Raw genomic sequence first — 18,046 nt, forward strand, 5'->3', positions numbered from 1 at the left:
TTATAGAAAAGCAAGTGATAAAAATTGTTTATTTTCTTTTCATAGAGTTTTGAGAATTTTTTCAAAATTTTTTAGTACCACATTTTCTCATGTTAGTAAAAATAGTAATTGCTAATAAGAAAATTGCTATATTAAAAAATTAATAGAAAACTATGAAAAAATTCTTGGAGTTTTATGAGAAGAAAATAAATAGTTTTTACCTCTTGCGGTGTTTTCTGTAAATTTGATAGAATTTGAGTTAAAAATTATTGAAGATCAATATTTAGTGATATTTAGTAATTAATATCTTATTACCTATTGCGAAAATTGCAAAATGATAGAGAACTTTTCGACTCAGTTTAGTCCGCTGTATCAGCACACAAAATATTTGGAGGTTATTCTGAGGCACTCTGTATGTAGTTATTTATAAAAAAATTAATAATAATTTGTTAATGTTTTAATAATATGTTTAATAATTTTGAATAAATTAATTTTCTAGAATCTATAGAAAATAAAAAACATTATTAACGTTGCTAATTGATTCTTTGATACACATAGGTATGACAGAATCTCTACGAATGGTCACGTGTACTCAACTATCATTAATAGATCCATTGGAAGTTCATGTGGAAGCACCACCAGTACACGTCGCAGAACCGATTCTTACGCCAATAGGTAAAATATGTTTCTTTAATCATTTTAATTTATGCCAAAGAGTTTGCGAGCTACCGCTTTGTTGTGAACTATTGCCAACATTTCGTGAATCTTGCCGTTTACTTCATCAAAGCGCACTGATACTGTGTCAGTGCACTTCTCGCACTGATGACATGAACAGCAAGGTTCACAAAATGTTAGCATTAATAAATGTATTAACAACAAGAGGCTTAGGAAGAATAAATCAATATAAATGATAATGCTTTTTATCGAGCTGACAGAGCATCAGCATGAAAAAGCATCCTTATAATTGTTCATAATACGCGCTTTATAAGAATCACTTATATATAAATATTGTATATTTATAAATTTATTCTATTAATTGTAACTTATAGTACTAGAGAAGAGAATCCAATATTCAGAGGTCGAAACGTATATTGTAGAATTAAGAAATAATAAATTGTTACATACTAATAACGTGTGTCGGTTCAATAAAAGGCATTTCCATATTTATATTGATGTTAGCAATAGATTACGCCATTGTGATAATACGCAAACCTTTTGACATCTCTGAGGAAAATACCTGTTAAATCTTCAAAAGTACTAATTCTAATTTATTTTATCATAATTTAATTTTAATCTTAAGCAATAATTATTTATAATTATTTAATCCTTCATTGCTCTGATATGAGAAAAACACTCTTGACGAGAGCAAATACATTTAATCATATTGTTGTCAAATCTGATTAACTGTGATAGATTGACTAACCAGTCTAAAACCTTTGGCTTTTATATATCTTTGATATTATTGCATGTATCAAATATTAAAATATAAAGAAATGATGGTCGTGGCTCGGATTTCAAGTGCTGGCTCGCTCGGGATTATGATCGGGAACGGAAGATCTTTTTAATCACAATCGAATATTTTATACTGCGTTGTTAGATCGTCGGCATTTCCCAGTTTTCTTCGACGGTCAGTGTTTTCTGCGGACGTTGCGAAAATCAGTTTTTAGTAGATAAGTAATTCGGTCTCGTACGATGCGCTGTTTATTGATCTATCAATTTATGTTTTGGTTTTTGAAAAGATTTAGATATATCTCATCGTCGTATGCGAGTTTTCCTAGTTACGACGATATTCGGTCAGCCGGGAACGATGCACTTCGGGAGTGCATCGTTACAACTTCATATATTTTTGGCGCCTCCATCTAAAAAAAAAACGTGATTAAAATGCGTCACATTTCATTTGAAACATTTTTTGCGTTATCAATAGTTCCAGAGAAAAAATTAACTGGATTAATTAAAATAGTACATATTCCGTATAATAATTAATAATTTTAATATTGACTCTATCATAGAATTTGCGCAATATTGTGATTTTACTGAAATGAGATACAATTTGCGTGATAACAAAACAAATTTTTATATAATAGCAAAAATAAATTATGAACGTATTTGAAACTTTTCAGAATGTCTGAGGCGTAAGGATGAAATAATTAAACAAGCTCTGCGCGAAAAGCAATTATTGATGGCGGATATATTAAATATTCCTAAAGAAGATTTTGAACATGTGGCAGACATAGCATCTGAACCATCCACTGTGGAAAAGGAACCTGCTGAATTGATACTTGCTGCTATTACTCAAAGTATTTATTAGTACAAAATTTATTATTAGTGCTAAGAAGCAAATTTAGTTCTAGTAATTAGTAATAGTATTGTAATTAATAAAGTTCATTATATATTGAACTTGTGTTATAATATTATCGAAAGTAAAAATACATATTAGGTATTGGAATTAATTCGTAGCGTTTTTAATGAAAGAATGTTATTTATTTCACATGAGCATTAAAAAATACATTAATGAAAGTACTTCCCATCACTTGTAAAACGCTACGAATTAATTCCAACACCTAATATAAATAATATATTTATTGTTACTAGGAATGCACTGGATCGTAAAATTACCAGATATCAGATATCGGATATCCGGACAGAATGTAACATATCCGAGAAGGCAATTTCTATTATCCGACCAGATTCCGAGAAAATGTCTTCTAAAAAAGAAGCCTGTTTTATAAAGAAAAAGATTGTAATTTTGCAACAATGTATAAAATATTATAGCTTCATGAGCATACTTATTTCAGAACACTTGTATAAGAAAAAATTAACACTTTAATAACATTAAATTTTAACCGAATATATTCCCGAATACTAATGCTATTCGACTGGATAATACAAAAGTGCCGCATACCGAATATTTTCCGGATATCCGGTGCAACCCTAATTGTTACATATCTTTTAAATTTATTGTTTATATATTGTTAACTAGAAGTTTATATAAATAATAAATATAAAAGATTTAAAAGTAGAACTCGTAACAATTATGAAATTATGAAATTCTCTTGGAATTTCTTTTATTTAGAAAAATTTGAATATATTGAATCAAAAGAAATTTTTGGCAAAAAATCATGTAGTTATTTTATTATAATTTATTATAAATACAACAATTTTGCCAATTAAAAATAAAATCATTGAAGAGATATTTTTAAATTTCCAGATAAGATTTATTTTCATTTTTATATACATTTTATTTTATTTGAAATGTAACTTTCTGTTCAGGAGAAGGGGGAGAGAGAGGGGGAGGGAGGGAAGGAATAGTAGTAGTAATAGTAGTAGTAGTAGTAGTAGCAGTAGTAGTAGTAGTAGTAGTAGTAGTAGTAGTAGTAGTATAGTACTAATTTATTAATTCTCTTCTTAGAATTACAATACAAAGAACAATATGTGATCAATACAATAATCGCAAAACTTAACTCAGCTTATTACTCAAATTAAGTCTAAATTTTATTTTATTTTAATGCTAATGTTCTGTTTAGTATAAATTAATATGTTTATGAATTCTAATCATATTTTTTTATAAGAATGGAACTAAATATTTTATATATAAGATACTTTAAGGAAGTTGCTACTTTTTCCAAATCTAATATTTCAAACAAGTGATTGATTTAACTTGATTTAACTCTACGATTATACAAATAAAAAAATGAATATTAAGAATTCTGAATAATCAAATTTACTTTAAATTTGCATATAAAAGTATTTGAATATTTGCAAATTTGAATAGAATATTAATAATAAAGAAATTTTTAAACTTTTTTCAAGAATTGAGTATACGCTTTGGAGTATTAAAAATTGTTATTTATTTAATCTGGAAGAGAAATGAAAAGAGAAGAGATATTTTGTACATAATAAATTGTAGGGAAGAGTGGCCTAAATCGGACCGTGTTCCAAATAGATCTTTTTAATTTAAATGAATACGATAAGCAGATTTGCATGCTATTTATAATGTAAAATCCTCATAAAACATCGAACAGTGACAGTAGTTTGACAGTTTTTTGTCATAACATTCATAAAATAGATGCAAATATGTATTTTCAGCCATCGTACGAAAATTTTTTTAAAAAAGAAAATCCTTGTAAATCATTATTTACAAGGTGTTAAAAATTTGAAAGATAATTTAAGATAATTAAAGAATGTAGAATTTAAAAATATCAAGCACTTTGTGATTCCTTTCGCGATTTATTGTAAAATTTGTTCCAAAATTCGGAAGGACCCATGTCTAAATCGGACTTCTTTTTGGGTGTTCAAATCAGATCTACAGTATAATAGATAACTTATAGGCCTGGTAGTACTGATAATCGGCCGACCAGATTTGGTCCAAAGAATTAAATATGTCATCATGAGTCATCAGACTCAGATTAATTGATTATTTTATTGATTTCAATTCTAATATTGTAATATAAATTGTAATTTTTTTATAAATAAAATTATGAATAAAATTTTTATCTTTGTTAAATTGTTCGTTTTTACTTACGATTTCAATACTAACAAAAATTCATTAAAATATTTTAAAATTCTATTTAAAAGTCCATAAAAATAGGATAATATCCGATTTAGACCAGAGGATAATCCGATTTGAAACCAATAGTTTCAAATCAGACTCGTAAAAGCGTTTTTACATTTTTCATTATAGTTCAATACAGATGAGAGATATGTCAAAATGGCTTAAAAATAAAGGGAATTAAATGACTTTCCAACGGCACCTTCAGTTTTACAATACAAAGACTTTATTTACGTCTTATACATAGCAAAAACTGCAAATAGGTCTGATTTACCCTATTCTTCTCACCTACATAATTTTGTAGAAAATAGCAGTTGATGTTACACTTATATTACGATAACTACACAAAAAATTGATAAAATTTATTTCTCGCTTATTTATGGAATAACTTTACATATATGTATAATATGACGCACATATATTTTACTCTTGTCTGTAGCTGATCAGCTGATGGGAATGCTGAATTCTTCATTGAATATAAGTGAGACGGAAACAATATTTGCGTCATGTGGATCATCGACATTATCATCTTCTGCATGTGAAGCTACTGGTTGTCCATCGTTACGAAATCATTCACATCCTCAACAATCAGTCATGGGAATGTTGCAGCCGATCTGTTATTATCTAACATCCCAACTCTCACAACTGTCACAACTCCTGGTAAATATAGCCATTATTTATTTATAGAATATTCCAGATTGAAGGATATTAGCTTGAGGGTTGACGATTTTAGCACAAATTTTCAAACGGTTTGTATTTATTGTATTAGAATTATTTTACTTAGAATTATGACATTGCTCAAAGAAATTAGGGGATTACTTTTTCTCAATAAATTTTTGCTTATTTTTAAACTATTACTTAGTGAATAGTTAACGTAAAAATAAAAATTAGAAAAGGATTTTGCGGGATAAACTACACTCGTCAACAAAATTATCGCAACATAAATTTATACCATAATTTTGTATAACGTCAAGTAAGCCTAACTCCGTGAATATATATATATATAATGGATATTTAAAAGTTTTTTCATTCTTAAGGGCAAAATCTACTTTAAGATTATTTTCATAAATTTTGAATTCATTCTTATTTCTGTTCACAATCTTTTCTAAAGTAAGAAAGTGTTATATCTCCAAAAAAAAAATTGCATAGTTTGACACACTCTGACTACGCTCCAATTGTGTTCGTGGAATTATTTCATCTTTGTCGTTCAAATGTTAAACAAGGACAAACGATGCTCGCGAGCGTTGCGAGCGTTAAGTGAAACGCAGTCTGGTGGAGTGGAATGAATTCTTTTTACAAATGTTATGTTAATTATCATAAATTATTCCTTGCAAATTAAAAAAAAATGATTGATTTTTTGATGCAGAGATAGGGCGTATTAAAATCATCTATGCATTTTTATTTAACTACCGCCGGCATTAGCATTATCCGATGCGCACGAGTACCTAATTGAACTTTATGCATCATATGTATGTGCGTGCATGCGCGTCTGCATACATACGCATGCGCGTGCGCATACATGACACTTGCGCGTGCGCGCATACCATGTATACATAATGCGTGCGCGCAAACGCACACGCACGCACGCACGCACGCACGCACGCACGCAAGATCATGCCGAAATCATAAAAAATTAGGAGATACTTTAAATTATTTCTCGCGTAATAATCGGTGTAATACAAATTTTTTTTATTTGAAAATGCTAAATCCATGCTTTGAGACGATTACGTATTAATGATTACGTTCGTCAAGTTTTTTGTTAGTCGGTGGAAGACTATAAATTTCAAAATTTTATATATCTCAAATACGTTCTTATTAAAAAGTAACCACGTCTTTGAATATTAAACTGACAATGAGTAAAAATTGAACAAAAACACTCTGAGTTTGTTCTGTAAAATACTCTTTTATCTTTCTTTTATGTCAATTATTCGATAAGTAATTACATTTTAAAAATTGACAAAAATTTGGTGAGAAAAAGTGATCCTCTAATTTCTTTGAGCAGTGTATTTTTTACGAAATTTCAAGGCTATAATATTTTTCTACTTTTCCTTTTTACGTTAGGCCTCTGGCCTATTTGCACCTCTCTCATATGTTTGTGATGCACATGTTGATTGTTCAAATGCTACAAACATATGGGATCTACAATTTTAATACCAATTCCGAACGGCGGATTTTTCAAGAGGTTCTGTGGGCGAGCGTACTTTCAGGAGATTGCCAACCTTTTCCGAGAGGAGACATGAACGTAAATATTTTGGTTCCTATTGGGATCAAACCTACTCTGGCATGATAGACCAGTACGCTGTTTGCCATGCTACGCTAGCATTAAATTTCAGTCGTTTGTATCATACCCCATTTTTGTTACTTTTCTTTATTTATTGTAATATTATATAAAATATATACATGAACACGTGCTGCGCGTTCACAAATGCGACACAGTTGCTCACAAAACTATTAGATGGGGAACACAGACTCTTGCATAACGCATATATAAGAAAATGAACCAATCAAAATTCTTTATTTCCTTCCTTTCCATGAAATAAAGGACTCTGGATTGGTTGATTTTCTTATCATCATGCTCATGTTTTATGCGTTATGCAAGAGTCTGTGCTGCGGCCATTAGACTCAACAAAACTCAACGATATAATAGTGAAATAATTATTCAGTTTAGCTATCTCACCTCAAAAATCAATAAAATTAGGCTTATTCAACGCGTTTTTGCAAAAAGAATCTGGCAAAAAAAAGCGTCGCTCTGCCCTGTGAGCCGAGATATTAAGTATAATATTAAAATTGATAACTATTGAGATTAGGAAATCTATCACAAAGACAAAATGAGGTCTATAATTGTACTGTTTCACATGGGTTTCGACTTCCACGCGAAGCAATTCTCGTCCTCCCCTCCTCTTCCTGCAAAGGGGCGCACGACTTCTGTAATTGTAGTTGGTGAAGTTAAAAAATTTGTCGTGTAGAATGTAGATGGGGTGCATAGATTAGTGCTTATTGGTTGGCTTATTGGCTACGCCACCCCGAACAAAAAAAACGTATCTTACCCGCTTGGGGCCTAATAATTTAAACAATAAAAAGACCTCTCTAAAAAGATTATTCTCACACCCCATTGTCTTTATGGATTAGAAATTCCAAGCGGACACTGTCTACGCTGCAACTTCTAGGCACTGCAACGTAGAAGACTTTTCTTCTCAGTTTAGTCCATTCTGCCCCTATGCGAAAGATTTATCATCATTTTCCAAACACTGTGTATATATGTGTGTATATGTATATATGAACATGAAAAGCTAAAAAAATATAATTATAATGAGAGTTCTATCCTTAGAAATATTTCAATATTTGTTTCTTTCAAAATTAAGTTAAATTTTGACAAATTGCAGGAGATTGTAAAAGAGAGAGAAGAAGAGCGAGAGAAGCTGCGGAAAGAATTGCGAAGAAGCAGGGAACGTATACACGCGCTTGATATTGAGGTGCAACGTCGTGAATTTTCGGAATTAATAACCACGACAACTCACACGCAAACGATGCTTGGTTTGTATTTCATTTTCTTTAATTTATAATTTACAAAAAATGCGGACTCTAAACGGTCAAGCTAGATTTTTAGTGCTAAAAGAAAGCTCTAGCTTGACCGTTTAGAGTCCTTATTTCCTAAATTTGTGTTGTCACATAACGATCTTAGAAAACTTATAAATAAAGGGACCGAACTATCATCCTTCGACTTTTTATGAGCTTTTAGTATGTTATTTTTTAGACAAAAATAAGCAACACGTATTTTTTTATACGTACCGTTTTCACTTTTAAAGGATGAAACATCCCTTCGAAAAAAAAAATTGATTGTTTTTTTTCTTTTTCGAAACAAATATCGAAACTGTAAGATAGAAAAAAATATTTGAAATAAAAATTGCATGAGTTTATTTTATAATAAAAAAAAGAAAAAAGATAAAACATTTTTTTATTTATAATATTCTTGAAATTTCCACAAGTGCTTTCTATATAACTGTTGTGTGTTTCGCGGGTTTTCTCTGTGTCTAGATCCATTCTTGGAATGTAGTTACAATTACGTTGCAATTCCAATTATACTGTAATTGCAATTAAAGTAATTGTTGAAAGAGTCGCAATTATATTTAATTCAATTACAGTTATAATTGCAAGTACATATGATTACTTTCACAATTTTTTTGTACTTTGTTTGCGAGGAGAAAAATCTTTGAATTTGACCATCCAGGTATGACACAAAGATCATCCCTAGGTAGGAAAACATTCGGGTTTCGAGTTAGTACATCGCAAAAGATACTATCGTTATCATTTACCTGCTAAAAAATTCTCCCTTATTTGCAACTGCAGCCTGGATAAGGAAGCGTTCCAGAATCGCTTATCCAGGAAATGCTTCCCGGAAATGCACCCATGCTATCCCTTTGGAGTAGAACTTCCGCGACACTCGGAAAAATGTCAAATTTACATTAATTAAATAAGTAAATTATAATAGATTTTATATACAGACTATATACAAAAATATGTACAAACGACTTAACGCTGAGTCAGAATCGAAACGAGTCCCCAGACGACGTGCGAAGCATCTAGCCTCATTTTAGCGAATCCTCTCCGCTAACTTCTCGCTTCTCATCATGGACTCGTAAAATGAGATGAATGCAATCCACTTAGAGCGAGAACTGGCTTTCACTACATCCAAATAACTCCTGTTGACAGATCCCAAGTCAAAAATCTCGAACAGGACTTCCCTCTCTTTTGTCCATGAGGATAGAAGAGAAGAGTGTATTTAGCTATATCAATAGCTGCCTTGCAATGCGCGCATATCGGAAATCCAGCTCTATTAATTTTGTAAATATAGAGCTCAAAGCTATGATCCGTGAGGTGACCCAGTATGTAAGGCCATCATGGGCTCTCCCCAGCTACTCTCTCAAAATGGGCGTGAAGGCATCACGCATCGCTTTCTCCCTGGTGCATTCGAGGGAAGATCGTATGAATCTTCTCTCAGCGAGCCGCCCGCACTCAACCTCCCTTATGAGAGCCTGCGCTCTTGGCGTTATCACCCCGTTCCTATTCAGTATCGCGCTTCTATGTAAATAAGTGCGCCTAAACCAGTCAGCCTGGAATTTAAAACACATTATTCTAGATCGAATAGCCGCCGTCTCATGTAATACGATTTTGTATACCTTGATCACTCGCAAAAAAAGACGTCTCTGGAGTTGACCAACTTTTTTGCATGTGCCGCGGTCGTCCTTCCTGCATCCAAATGGGAATACTGTACCGACAACCTGTTCTCCAAGCCCTCCGATATTACTCGTGATCCTATTCAAAGCGACAGCTATTCCTCAGGCTTTTGGTAGAAGAAGGCGAAAGTGCTCTCAGAAGGCCTTCAAGTCAGACCTAGGTATTTAAGGTAGACCATCATCCTTCCCCTCTCCACCCGAAGGGTCATTTCCAGAACATCCTTCCTCATGAAGGCAACTACCTCAGTCTTTTAGACTAACACCCTCAGTCCCAAGCGCTCGAAGCCTGGACCAAGAATGTCGCCCCTAGCTCCTCTCGCATACGGGTCTTCTTAAAGGAGGAACCTCTAACTACTAATAAGTATCATCCGCATAACAGATCATGAAATATCCAACAAGCGCACTATGGAGTCATAATCTAGCATACAAAACGGTTCTCCTGATCTAGGATAAGACAAATTTCTATTAGATAGACAGTCCCCCAGAATGCACCGGAAATACAGAAGATAGAAGAGTTTTATGTACGATACCTGCAATTAAGCTTAACTCACATAGCCCCCCATTGGAATACGTCCGATCAGCTCGTCACAGCTATGCCGAGACTCCCAGTGCGCTCGTGGGATGTAGATCCTAACAAACAACTCAATGGTTGGAGCGAGCGACTATCCACGCTCTACCAGCTATGCAGGCTGATTTCCGAGCATCTCATCCGTCGCAGCTCATCCATCGGGGTCAGAGGCCTCTAGCCAGCATGTAGCTATCAATTACCGATGCCCAAAACATTGGAGATACTTCTGAATACCTTTCTCCTCTAGCACACTGCAGATAACCGGTCACGGGAACGAGTTAAAAGCATTAGCTATGTCTAAAGACACTGCCAATATTCCCCATCCGCATGCCTTCCTCCACTCGTTCTCTCAAACGCTAAATGGCGTCGAGTAGACGGTGTTTTCAAAACCCAAATTGGTTATCCAAAATATTCGGTAGCGCCCAAGTGCAATTTATTGCAGATGACGCGCTCGAATAATTTGCCTGATTCGTAATGCAGGCATATAGACTTATACGAAGAAGGGGCAATATCAAGCTTATTTGACTTTTTCAACAAGGCAAGCCTGATGGTTTCCATCTTTCAGGGAACTCGACATTAGGGAACTTCTTACATTTAGATCGAAGCTCCGCGAACTCCTTATTCCATTGATATATCGACGGTCGGTAAAAGATCGCCTAGGCATACTAAAGTCAGAGACTTCCCGAAGCACATCCTTCAACATGCGTACATATGCACTGGCAGGTCCTCAGGAGCAGGGGCCCATGCCTTAGAGATAGCACCCAAAAGATACAAATCCAATTTCCCAGGACACTATTTGGGGAAAAACTGTCTACCAATATTTCTCTCGAGTGGGCATAAATTAGACCCGACTCCATCTTGCACAAGGAAAGATTCAGTACTAATTTCACGACGCGAAACGGACCGGTATTCATAATCGATTCTTGTCTTTGTCTTTAAGACTGTCTTAAGTACAGTCTTAAGATGTCATAAGTCATTCCGAGGATTATATTAACACCTTAAGATACTATATTTAAGATAGTTTTAAAATAAAAACGGACTGAATACTGTCCCATGTTTAACGTTTCACAATTGAGCTTTCTCCTTATGAACAGTTTACACACGGAGAAGGCACAGATTTAGAAAGAGACACTGCATGTCCAACTGCACATATCATATTATACCTTTCACCATGGGTATGCCCCACGGCAAAACATCTATAACATTGCAGTCGTCGGGGCGCCAAAGGGATTGCCCTGGCCGACGACAATTTGAGTCTAATATGACCATTCGCGCGCAATTGTGACTAACAAGGGGGAGATTACTAGATGTCCCAGCTCATCCTCAACTTTGCAATAGTTCCCCGAAGGAGGCCGGGAACGCCTATCTCTAGACACCAAAGCAGTATCCATGTCAGAGTTCTAAAAAACCTGCCACTGCAGAGAGCTCTTTGGTACCAATCTTCTATTAGTCTCACGCAAACAGGAGATCTCTTCCCTTAGTTCCTTGTTTTACTTCCTCATGTTATCCATCTCGCGCCTCAGTTTGACCACCTCACGTTCCAAAATCATTGATTGCCAGCATCTGCAGGCTCTCTAGCCTTTTCGGACTCATGAACGAGCTTTTCCAGCACTTGCATACCCACAATCATGTCTCTTCTAAGGTCTCTTCTGAAGTGGTCTTCTTCTGTGTGTTATTAAGGGAGTCCAAACAGCAGAAAGCCTCTGACATAATTTTCTTAGGAAACATTTCAGGGAACAAAACTATCATCTCCTCAATCATCGTTTTTTGGATAGACGATAAAGAGTCGTCAAGAGTGTGCGCGATGAGCTTCGGTCTCTTCGAAGTCCGCTTAGAAGAACTCTTCTTCCTTAGAAGAACTCTTTCTTCATGAAATCTTCTGTCGAATTCATCATCTTTCAGATCTAGTCTAGTACTGGACGTACGAGCAAGAATCTCGAGCGGTGCTGCCTTTGACCTATGGCCTCGTTTTTTACCCAGTTTACTACAGTTCGCGTCATAGTCAGATGAAGTATTCCCTATATCCGATATGGAGATGCAGGAATCCTCATTCACATCCACAGAAGAAACCTTAAAGGAAGCTTTTGCGTAAGGGAAGGAGATGATGTGGCATTCCTCCTAATAATCGTGATCCTGTCCTTTCGGGATCAGGATATTCCGTAATTACCGGTTTGAAGTCTCTACTTGAACGACGTAGCTCAAACAAACTACGCGAACCACGCAAACCATTTGAAACACGGTCAACAGGTTTGGGCTCAGATGCCCCGAAGGCCCCTCAACCGTTCCTATTAACTTTCTCCTTGTCTAAAACAACCGACACACGCCCCCCCCCCCTCAGATCTTTGCGCGACGTAGGAAGTGTATTATACGCACCCAGCCTTTCAAGTAGTATTGTCAATAACTTGACAACTGCGGAGCCCGACTCTAACTCCACGATATGCCTTTCGTATGTTGAAAATCCCTCAGAAGCGCGGACACTCGAGATATCAGTGCGAGGATCCGACCTCCCGCCGTTTCTGTTCTTTATTCGAACTATCTATACTGATAAGAAGAAAGCCCGACGATTACACTATCGGCTAGAGGGCTCGCTGGAACATTCTTGACTCGCCTCTCGCAAGAACCCGCACTGGCGAACGGCCGGCCGGCAGCGAGAACACTATCGCCGGAAGGCCACAAGCCAGAGATCCGCATAAGTCTAAATGAAATCATTTATCATCGTCTATAGTACTGTCCATTCTGAAAATCCACGTCCCAACCTCAGGGACCGCAAAACTCGCTCCACAAAATGAGATGACCCACGCTGAGGCAGGTAGGTTTGCATCTAATGTCTTTGGTCTATGATCTTGAGACGGACAAAAACGACACGGTAGCACTCCCGCATCATCACCGAGTCCTGCGTATACCGCTGCGGGACACGGATTAGTAATGGGGAAAATATCGCACTCATGTCGTCACAAACCGCACATGTTAATAAATATCCACTTAAAGCTAACTTATATCATAGAAACCATAAAAATGTAAATAAACATCCAACAATATGGTGTTCTCAAAAAATCATAAAATATAATGGAGCACAATATAATACTCCAAAATGAAGTCATAAGGACTATATACATTTATACTATTTACACTATTTATGCTATTTACTAGTGAAATGGAAGGCGCGCACCACGAATCAAATCGGTACGGACAGACACTGTATCACTTGGAAACAGAACACGACCACTCGAAGAGCGAGTCGGCTATTCGAGCACTACCATGAGTTCCATGTTGATGGACAAGTAATTCGGATCCCAGTCCTATCAACGTTTAACAGGTACGGGCAAGCAGGCAAGTACCTGCCCGGACGACCTCCTGAATTCGTGACGCATCATAAGACTGCACAGTCGTCTAAATCTTCACCGACAACACTCCTCATGCTAAAGAGGTTTCTGAGAAACATTTTCAATAGTACAGCGAAAAGCATTACACTAGGAGTTAATAGTTCTAACCAAACTCATACCTAAAATGTATCTAAACTTATAAATACAAAACATATACGGATCAGGTAACATATGAGTACTACGCTATTAAATATCCATTTAAAACTAATTTTAAATCATAAAGTCAACCAAGAACATAAATAAATTTCTAACAATAAAATAGTGTTTTCAGGAAGTCCATTGTACATAATGGGATACAATATGATATCCCAAAGTAAAGTCACAAAAATATATACGCTATTTACACTATTTACACTAGCAGCGAAAGGCACGTGTCACGAGTCCAGTTAGTACGGCCAGACACTGTACCACTCGGAAGCAGAGCGCGACTTTTCAAAATGACTCTTCTAATTTGAGTACAACCTTAGCATTTAGTTAGTTAGCGTTACCATCATAAAAAGATTGCAACATCGTCAACAAATTGTTTATTATAAAAAGTAACGACAAAGTAACTGAAAAGTAACGTTTGTCAATCCTGATTATTTATAATTATTGAAGTTTATAGGAAAATAGCTACTCCATTTTTTATTATTTTTTAATAAAATTTTAATGATAAATAGAGAAAAATATGATCTTTACAATCATACATTTTTAACAAACCCGACTTCTCTATTTCTCTCCGTTTTTCCATAAAAAATTCGCAAAATTAAGGCTTGTTTTGATGTAAGTATCTAGATGTACATGGTCCCTTAATTGCCCTTATTCTAATTACAATTACAATTAATCAATTAACAATTAATAATTAAATAATTGTAATCTGTTCACAACTGCTTTTTGCAATTACTTAATTTAATTTTCAGCAATTAATAATTACAAAATATAATTACTAATTGAATTAAGAATTACATTGTAATTATAATTTGTGATTGTTAATTGAATTACAGTTTTGCACAACTTTGTATAAAATTGCTAATTAATGTTTATTTTTTACAAATACGATTTATTTTAAAATACGTTTTTATACGAATTACTTTTTGCACTCACAATGACTGTACATCATTTGTCAGTAATAGTATAAAATGTTCGCTTTGCGAGCCTTCATTTATTAGTGGAGCATTAATGGAATAGTGCATTTGCAATATGTATTAATAATTAGACCACATAAACTTTCCTTGTACTAGTTGTGGCAGGTCTCATCAACTGAAAGTATATCATTATTATTAACATTTATAATTTCATCGAATAACATTAAATAAGATTTTACAAATCTTAAAACAAAATGTAGAAAACCTTTATGAGCTAACGCAGTAAACGTGCATTAGTTGTTGTAATTGAACAATATATAATTAATACATATAAAAAAATTTTATCGTTTACGTTTTGAACGACTCGATTTAAATGCGCGTTAAAAATGATACTTTGAAAAATAACTCTATCATACATGGCTGAATTTGTCTTAAAATAATCTTTCTTTTTATTATAAAAAGAAATTGAAATAAAAAAAAAGTCAAGTGGTAGGGATACACAAATGAAAAATTAAAAAAAATTTTTTTCTTTTTTTTATTATAAAGTACTCTTGAAATTATGCAATTTTCATTTTAAACATTTTTTTTTATTTCTTACAGTTTCGACGATATTCGCTTCGAAAGAAAGAAACCGATTTTTTTCGAAGAGGTGTTTGACCCCTTAAAAAGTGAAAATGATCATGTAAAAAAATACCTGTCGTTTATTTTTGTTTGGAGAATAACATACTAAAAGCTTATTAAAATTAGAGGGGGACAGTTGAGTTCTTTCTTTGTTAATATTATTTGCAAAAAAGATCTCTAACTAAAACATTTAAAAAATTATAAAACTTTGATGAACTTAGAAGATATACTGATATAATAAACTATTTTTTGCTGCCCAAATTCATTCTGAGTGAATAAAATCGATTCCTGAAAATTGGCTTATTTTTGTTTTTATTTGATTGTTTAAATAAAAGAAAGTAGAACAGAGTTCTTTATTTTGAACACTCTTTTGAAAAAACAAGTTTTATAATTATTAGGAATAATTTCAGATAAATTAACCTTCCGCAAACAAGGTGCAAAATCAACATCACACATATTGTATATATCTCATATCTCATGTTATATTTCATCATAAATATATAATTCAGTATAATTGTTACAATACATTTTCCAGTTGCTTAAAACCGACAACATGCGCGCGATACTTTTTAAGAAGTTACAGAAATTCATCTTGCTGGTGTGTCACACCCCACCTGGTTCACGGAGGGTTAAATAAGTGTTTTAAATAATAGTTTTATTATTCATTTTATGAAAAGATGACGAGCGTTCTAGCAATTGCAGTATAATATCATAAAATGTGTGTTGTATATTTGATGTTAGCTATATACATGATGTTATTTATGCGTAATGTATACGTGTAACGTATACATGTCGTTGGATACGAGGTATTGATAACGAGCAGTCAGTTGCTTTACCGTCTAATTCATTCGTAAGTGGAGAAATTGCATATCGTCTGAAAAATTTGTCTGAAGTATATCTTTCGGTGATATTTTCTAATCATTGAAGATAACATGTCAATCGACATTGTAAAATAGTTACAGTATATATTGAAGATCATGTGTCATAGAAAACAAAATGAAAATCGATGCATGATTTTAATCAGTAAAACAACTGATGGTGCTCGTTATCAATGTTTTTTTATCCAAGGAGATATGACGTCATACGCATATTGTTAAGTATATATGGTCTTTGACCATATATATTTTTAAGTATATATGATTGTTGAGTACCCAATGAGGCACACAATTATGTTGAAAAATAGAAGTCTTTATTATACTTGGTATTTCATAAATATGTGTCAATATTTTAGGAGGTAAATCTATACATTAAAATAAATAAAAAAAAAATGAATATATATCTTACATATCTTAGATTTCAAGTTATACATGATTAAGGAAAATGTTCGAAATGTCCGTCTTGTGCGTTATATCAACACATGCCATTGTACAGCTTAGCACATCCTACTTAATTTACAAACAATATCAAAACAAATCGGATAGAATTTCAGGCAGTCCTGGCTATCAAGTAAAACTTATGACTCATGCACGATGGTGCGCCTCCTCATTTCCATCTTGAAGTGAGAATATTCCTAAACAACGTCTTCACAAACTGATGAATAGGGCGAGGACCACCCCATAGCCACCACTATCTCTTGATCTCAATCCATTAGATTTTTATTTTTTAAGACCATTTAAAATCTATTGTGTATTCAACGCCAGTAAACAATGTGGATGATCTGCAAGAAAAGATACGAAATGGATTCAAGACTATTCGAAGAATACCTGATATTTTTGAACAAGTGTTGAACTCAATGCTAAGACGTACAGTAGCATGTGACGCACAAGGCGGATATTTCGAACATTTTCTTAATCATCCATAACTTGAAAACCGAGGTATGTAGGACACATATATTTATATGACGTTTTTTATTTTAGGATTATATTGGGTCATCTAAAAAGTATCCGCGGTTTTTTGTCACTAGATGTGTTGACCATCAATACCATCTATATCAATATAGATTTATCTCTTAAAGTATTAATATTAAAGTATTAATACTTTAATATATAGATTTATCTCTTAAAGTATCTATAGATTTATCTCTTAAAGTATTAACATGAATTTATGAAACATCTTGTATTTAGAGTGTTTTATAAATGCATGTTAATACTTTACTAATTCTTCTAAGACTTCACATTAAATGTTTATTCTCCGTGAAAACAGAACAAATAAAATAGAGATCAAGGACTCGGACCGAAATGAAATTCCCAGTTATATGGTCAGAAGCTGTATCCAATTTTCGATTTTAGTTCCGGTTCCAATTCTTTTTACTGATAACGATTTCGATCCTTTTTAGTCTTTTTCGTTCTGGACCAAAAAAGTTCAAAATTCAAACGGTTTCAATACTGAGTTTATGAAATTAAAAAACTTAAAAAGAACTATTTATATTGATCTGCAAATGACGTGTATATGAATGCTGGGCGAAGACTCGGAATGGTAAACCAAGCAATAATCTAGCAGTAGGTGTTCGATCTTACAAGAGATGGCAATATATTAGATAGATGAATGCGTTTGAGTGAGATATAACAAATATACGAAATGAACAAAATGTCTCTATTATCGAATTTGGAATTAAAAAAGCACTAGTGACCTCGATCAAATTCGCTCCGGCATCCTCTTAAAGGTGTATAAAAATTATAGTGTGACTTACAAAAGTTTAATACTGACTA

At 33.7% G+C, this 18,046-nt stretch overlaps 1 protein-coding gene and 1 long non-coding RNA gene across 7 annotated transcripts in view; both read left to right on the forward strand.

Moving 5' to 3' along the window:
- The window catches only part of RhoGEF2 (Rho guanine nucleotide exchange factor 2), a 188,995-nt gene that overhangs the window by 143,105 nt on the left and 27,844 nt on the right, over window positions 1-18,046 (forward strand). For all 6 annotated transcript variants that reach the window (XM_087411682.1, XM_087411681.1, XM_087411679.1 and 3 more), the window contains 4 exons: window positions 538-654; window positions 2,100-2,276; window positions 4,968-5,188; window positions 7,912-8,062. In XM_087411682.1, the coding sequence (XP_087267808.1) occupies window positions 538-654; window positions 2,100-2,276; window positions 4,968-5,188; window positions 7,912-8,062 (666 nt within the window). The remainder of the gene's footprint in view (window positions 1-537; window positions 655-2,099; window positions 2,277-4,967; window positions 5,189-7,911; window positions 8,063-18,046) is intronic.
- Window positions 5,195-7,832, forward strand: LOC147907797 (uncharacterized). Its single transcript, XR_015546865.1, has 2 exons — window positions 5,195-6,710; window positions 7,130-7,832. It is a non-coding gene; the product is annotated as an uncharacterized LOC147907797 (long non-coding RNA).

Source organism: Acromyrmex echinatior, chromosome 12 (genome assembly GCF_024713525.1).
Source record: "Acromyrmex echinatior isolate Ae372 chromosome 12, ASM2471352v2, whole genome shotgun sequence".
Classification (NCBI taxonomy): Eukaryota; Metazoa; Arthropoda; class Insecta; order Hymenoptera; family Formicidae; genus Acromyrmex; species Acromyrmex echinatior.